At 55.9% G+C, this 5,938-nt stretch overlaps 1 protein-coding gene across 1 annotated transcript; it reads left to right on the top strand.

The window, feature by feature from the left end:
• Positions 1-671: 671 nt before the first annotated feature.
• GAS1 (growth arrest specific 1) lies at positions 672-2,918 on the top strand. The gene has a single exon (XM_084278609.1). The coding sequence runs from the start codon at positions 1,704-1,706 to the stop codon at positions 2,676-2,678; it is 975 nt and encodes a 324-aa protein (XP_084134735.1). The 5' UTR covers positions 672-1,703; the 3' UTR covers positions 2,679-2,918.
• The last annotated feature ends 3,020 nt before the right edge of the window (positions 2,919-5,938 follow it).

The following is a 5,938-nucleotide window of genomic DNA, read 5'->3' as shown; positions in this document are numbered from 1 at the left end:
TTGAGCCGAGTTTAAAATCGGTGGGAGATCCGGCGAGCGGGAAGGAAGTTGGGGGTACTGAACAGGCGTAGCAAAGCAGAACTTAGGCGGTCGCAGCACACCACTAAGAGTTCGCTTTGCTCTCCCGCAGTGTACCGACAGGCTCTGAAACCCCGAGCTCAGCTCAAGATTTCGGTACGGACGAAGTCAGTCCCCTCCTCGAGCCTGACCCTCCCTACTTTTCGGGGGCACCTCTGCCCTCGCTAGAATCGGTGGGAAGTTTGAGTACACACAACACTGAAGCTAGAGACTCCCCCCTCCCAACACACACACCTTTCTTTGCTGTAAAAAGCAGGACCAGGCTAAGAGCAACATCCCCGCAAAAAGCAGCACGCACACCCACGCCGCCTGCCCGTTCGCCTCCGCGGCGACGCGGCTCAGTGCTCCCCGGGAGCCCCGCCGGCTGGCCCGCCAGCCCCGCAGCGCCCGGCCGCCGCCGCCGCCCCTCTCCCCCGGCCGCCGAGCCGCCTTAACGGGAGGAGGGGCTCCTCGGGGGGCTGTCACTCTCCCTAAGCCTTTCCTTTCAAGCTTTGAATGTGAGCTGCCCTCCAGCCCCCCTCTCTCCTTCCCTCCCTCCGGCAGATCGTAAGGAGAGGAGGGGAAAAGAAAAAAAAAAAAAAAAAAAGAGAGAGAGAAAAAAAAAGAAGTTTCAGCAACAGGCTGCACCAATGGCAAGTGGCGGAGCAGGGAAAGGGGGCCGAGCGAAGGGAGAAAAAAGTGGAGAAAAGGAGAAAGAGAGCGAGAGAGCGCAGGCTGGGGGGATGTGTAAAAGAAGAAGCGTTGCTAATTTTTTTTGTTTGTTTGCTTTTCCATGCATGCATAATGAGGCCTAATCAGAGCACGTTGCTGCTGCTCGGAGGGCACTTTTGTATTTAAAGCCTTGCAAAGAAAAAAAGATCCACAGACGGATCCGCAGAGCAGCTTGCAGGGCTTGTTGACAACAGAAGCAGCATCAGTCGCCCAGAGAGAAAGAGACCCTGAAGGCTGCCTCTTCCTTCCCGGTGCTATCCTCCTGCTAGCGGGGAGAGACGTCTCTTCTCCCCGCCACCCGAACAGTGCAACCGGCGCGGAGAAGGGAGTGAGCGGAGCTGGGACTGCGAATGGGACCGGAGCGGCTGGCATGTGCAGAGATGCTGCGAGCGGAGAGTTAAAAGCTCCCGAGGACGCAGCAGCGGCAGCTGGGCATTTATTCTGTGCAAAAAAAGAGAAAAAAAAAAAAAAAAGGAACGGAACTGCATGAGGAGCGGGGCAGCACCATGAGCTCTCCCGGCGCAGCCTGCAAGTCCCCGAGCGCACTGCGGAGCCGCTCTCCTCCGAGACCCCGTTTGCACTGATTTCTCCCTCCTCCCCCCCCCCCCTCCCGCCGCCTCTCCGGGCGCCTTCGTCGCCGCCTCGCCAAGCCGGGAGCAGCGGGTGGGGGGCACGGGACGGCCCCGGGCGCCTGCTTCGTACCGGGGCCCCGCCGGCTTCAGTTCCCGGGGGTTGGACGGCGTCGGAGCCGGCGCGGATGGATTGATGCGAGGAGACCTCATGCACACGGCCGGCGGGAGTTTTGCAAACTTTTCCACGGGCGGCAGCTCCTTCTCCTCCTCCTCCTCTTCCTCATCGTCTACCAGCGTCTCTCCCCCGCTCGCCTGCGGCAGCAGCCGCCGCCGCCGCCCGCGATGGTGGCCCGCTCGCCCGCTCGGCACGGAGTCGGCGGCGGACGCCGCTGGCCGCGGCCGGGCGCCTGGCTGTGGCTGGCGGCGGCGCTGGGCGCCGTGTGGCCGCCGCGGGGCTCGCTGGTGCATGGCCGGCGGCTGATCTGCTGGCAGGCGGTGCTGCAGTGTCAGGGGGAGCCCGAGTGCAGCTACGCTTACAACCAGTACGCCGAGGCGTGCGCCCCGGTGCTCCTGCAGCAGCCGCCGGCGGGAGGCGGCGGGGACGGCCCGGCGGCCCCTGCAGGCTCCGCCGCTTCCTCCAGGCGGCGGTGCCCAAGCCACTGCATCGCGGCCCTCATCCAGCTCAACCACACCCGGCGTGGCCCGGCGCTGGAGGACTGCGACTGCGCGCAGGACGAGAACTGCCGCGCCACCAAGCGCGCCATCGAGCCCTGCTTGCCCCGCACCAGCAGCCCGGCGGGCGGCGGGCCTAGCGGCGGCCCCGGCCCCGGCGTCATGGGCTGCACGGAGGCGCGGCGGCGCTGCGACTGGGACAGCCGCTGCAGCCTGGCGCTCAGCCGCTACATGACCTACTGCGGGAAGCTGTTCAACGGGCTGCGCTGCACGCCGGAGTGCCGCGCCGTCATCGAGGACATGCTGGCCGTGCCCAAGGCGGTGCTGCTCAACGACTGCGTCTGCGACGGGCTGGAGCGGCCCATCTGCGAGTCGGTCAAGGAGAACATGGCCCGCCTCTGCTTCGGCGCGGACATGGGCGGCAACGGCGCGGGCAGCAGCGGCGGCTCGGACGGCGGCGTGGAGGAGTACTACGACGAGGACTACGAGGAGGAGCCGAGCCAGAAGGGGAGGGACGACGCGGAGGACAATGCGGGCTCCGAGCCCGGCTTCCCCGTGCAGGCGGATAGCGCCGGTCGGCCCGCCGCCGCCGCGGCCTGGGTGCTGCTGGCCTCCATCTTGCTGCCGCTGCTGCCGCGGCTCTAGTCTCCCTCCCTCCCGCGCTGCCTCCCTGCCTCCGCGCCGGGCCCCCGCCAGCCTCCTGGCGGGACCGTCCGCGGCGGCGGGAGGCCCGGCCGGCGGGTCCCTTCCCCTCCGCGCGGCGCGGGGTTAAGCGCTCTGAGCGCGGGTCGGGGAGTCCACCTCCCCATCCCCCCTTCCCCTTCCCCCCTGCCCCCCGAAGGCGGAGGGTTCCCCCCTCCCCGTCTCCGCTGCCTCCCGCAGCGCCCGTCCGCACCCTTCACCCGGCCTGGCCTTCCCGGTCGCCGCGGCCTTGCGAGCCGGCCGCCGCGGTGGCGGCCGGAGGGGAACGGGCTGCGGCCGCTGGGGTTTTTGGTCGGGTGTCGGTCTCGAGTGTGCACTATGCAGGCAGTTGCTGCCGCCTTGCCTTCGCGTTAGCAGCGAAGCGGACGGGCTAACGGGGAGGCTGCGAGAGAAGGCAGCGGCGGGCTCCTCGCTGCCCCATCCCCCCCCTCCCTGTCCCTCCTTCCTTCCTTCCCTCCCTCCCTCCCCTCAGGAGAAACCGGGGTTAATGGCGTGGTGGCAGTGGCTTCTTTCAAGTGCTTGTGACATGAAGGTTAGAAAGAGGTGAGCTACCCAGACTTGCTGCCAAAGCTGTTGCGGTGCTGGTTAGTCAACAACGTGGTTATCACTGTCCGAGTCCCGCTCTCGGTGGCGCGGCGGTGCTCGCACGGGGGTCCCGCCGCCGCTGCCGGGGCTGAAATGCAAGGAGATAGCAGGCTGAATACATCCCGTGCTCTCTGTCTAGCACTCCCTCTTGCACACACATCTGCCCTTGTAAGAAAAGCGTGCCAGCAGCCATCTCTTTAAATCTAGCGACATTTTAAGAAAAAAATTTAAAAAATTATTTTTTTTTTGCCCCTTTCAGAGTTGTTGGCTATACTGAACAATGCAACTTTTGTTTTAAAAGAGCTCTGCACTGCCATCTTTGAAAGACACTTTTAAACTCAAGAACATGTATGTACAAATATCCTGAAAAGTTATATTGCCTCTCATCGTATCAGGGTGCTGACCTCTGGTAAATCTTATATTAAAAAAAAAAAAAAAGTATTTAAAACTGGGATTTGTTACCAGTCGCTCTTCTTTGTATATAGAATTTTATAAATTGTATGCTTTGGGGATAATTTATTTAAAAAAAATAATAAAAAGTTTTAAATCCACTTCCTATTTGCCAGATAATTGCATTTGCTATTCTTTTCTGGAAAGGTACAGATTTCATTTTATGTTTAAAGGGATACCAGCAACAGTGGTTCAGCGAAGTATTCTTTAGAACATCAAATGTACAGTGTATTTTATAGATTGGAAGTTAACTTTCTTATTCGGAAAGACTTTATGAACGTTGTAGAACTGTATAAATGCATTTCTGAGCTGCCTTAAACCTTGTATTTTTTTATAGGAGGCGTCAAAAAAGGCCTGTGTTTTAAATATGTACGGCTTTTTGTATTTTCTAAACGTTTAAATTAGTAAAGAAAGAGCTTTAAATAATGGATGTAGTGAAATTGTTTTCTAGGGACACTTGAACTCTCAGCACCCGGGTGGGGGCGGGGGGGTGTGTGTGTGTGTGGGGGGGATGTGGGGGGAGAGGGTTGGAGGGGAGAGGGATCTAACCACAGAAGAACAAACCAAAAAACAATCAACAAACAAAAAAATCTCTGTCTGCCTGTAATACTTTGCATAGATGTAAATTACTGCTATTCTTACTTTAATGAATAATTACATGCAAGAAGTAAATACAGCTTTGAAAGTACTACTTTAAAAGAGTGGTTGATTTTATAATGCGTTGGCATGGTAACTTGCCGGTGCCAGAAGAGAGCAAAGCAATTCAAGGACGCTGCTCCTGTATGTTGCTGGGAATTACTAGCCCGCCGCGCTTTCTTCGTGAAGTGGAGGCACTGACGCTCTTAGAAATGCTCCTAGGCGTGCAAACAACTAAGTGGTGAGAAATACATCACACAGAGGTGGCAAGCGTTTCGAACAAGGCCTCGCGCCGGCTGCGGCGGCGCACACACCAAGGGCGCTGCAACAAAACGCAGGGAAAGTTTGCCATTCAGCCTGCCTTCTCCCACAACGAAGAATGCAAAAGTAAACACGCTGGAGGGATCAGCAATTACTAGATCTTGTAATACTGTTCCTTAGGAGTTGCTCTGCATCGCGCGGGAAGCCTGGTTGGCTGCCAGAGCTACTGATCTACACTCAAACGCCCTTAGATAAATAATTACACTCTTAAGCTGTGTCGAGTGCTGATACACTTGACCTTGTAAATAGAAATGTTTGCAGTAGGAATAAACTCCAGCATTGGAAAATCTTTTAAACATTAACACAAAAGAGAGAGCTCAGTCCTCCGGGGATTTGAGTTTGGACTGTGTCAAGCTAGGCACTCAGAAGTAAAAAAAAAAAAAAAGGGGGGGGGAGGAGAGGGAGGGGGGAAGTTTATTTATCTTCTATTCACGGTGTTTATTTAAAGCTTTTCGTTTTAAATGCCGCGATTGGAAGGCGAGTCAGGAGTTTAAAAGCTACCACAAATAAACTTTGACTGAGGGGGCGACAGATTAGCAAGATAGTGTCTTTTTCATCTTACCAGATCTCGACAGAGGGCAAATCCACATCTGCCTGTTGTATAAATCAACAGAATTAGAACTCGCTGGTTCTGGATTAGTTACTTCAAGGGCAGATTATTTTATTATTTCTCGGGGCCGTGAGTTTGATTAGGTTGCCTTGTGACGAACGCGCAGAGGTGCACCCGCATAAAACAGCCCCCCCGCCCCCCTCCCAAGCAGTTGGGATACGGAGCAAGTGCAGGAGTATGGTGCCTGACTATGATCTGAAGGTGGGTTTTAGAGTCATCTAACGGTTCAGTAAGCTTATTGTTAAAGCTGGAAACGGTGTTTCTTCAGGAAGAGCACAGATTAGTTGGGTGAGGTTTGTGAGTAGAAGTCAGCTTTCGTTCCAAAGGGCTGAGTTCGGGGCTGCGTAGGGATGATCTTAAATATTTCCTCCAGTTCTTCAGGAGGTGCTCAGTAGCGTATTTTCAGTTTGTCAACAGTTAGCGCCCACAAGGACTATTTAACTCGTTGTTGATGAAAATTAAGTCCCAGCCAAAAGCTTTTATTTTTCTTCAGTTAGGAGTAAAGACATTAGTACTAGAAAAGAACTGATAATTAACTGCTACAATAAACTCAATACTTGATTTTACAGGCTCCTGTCAAAAGCATCTGCCTGGAATAAAT

The sequence above is a fragment of the Gallinula chloropus genome (genome assembly GCF_964237585.1).
Source record: "Gallinula chloropus genome assembly, chromosome: Z".
NCBI classification, from domain to species: Eukaryota; Metazoa; Chordata; class Aves; order Gruiformes; family Rallidae; genus Gallinula; species Gallinula chloropus.
Note: the sequence above shows the minus strand (reverse complement) of the source record. Positions and strands in the feature narration are given on the sequence as shown.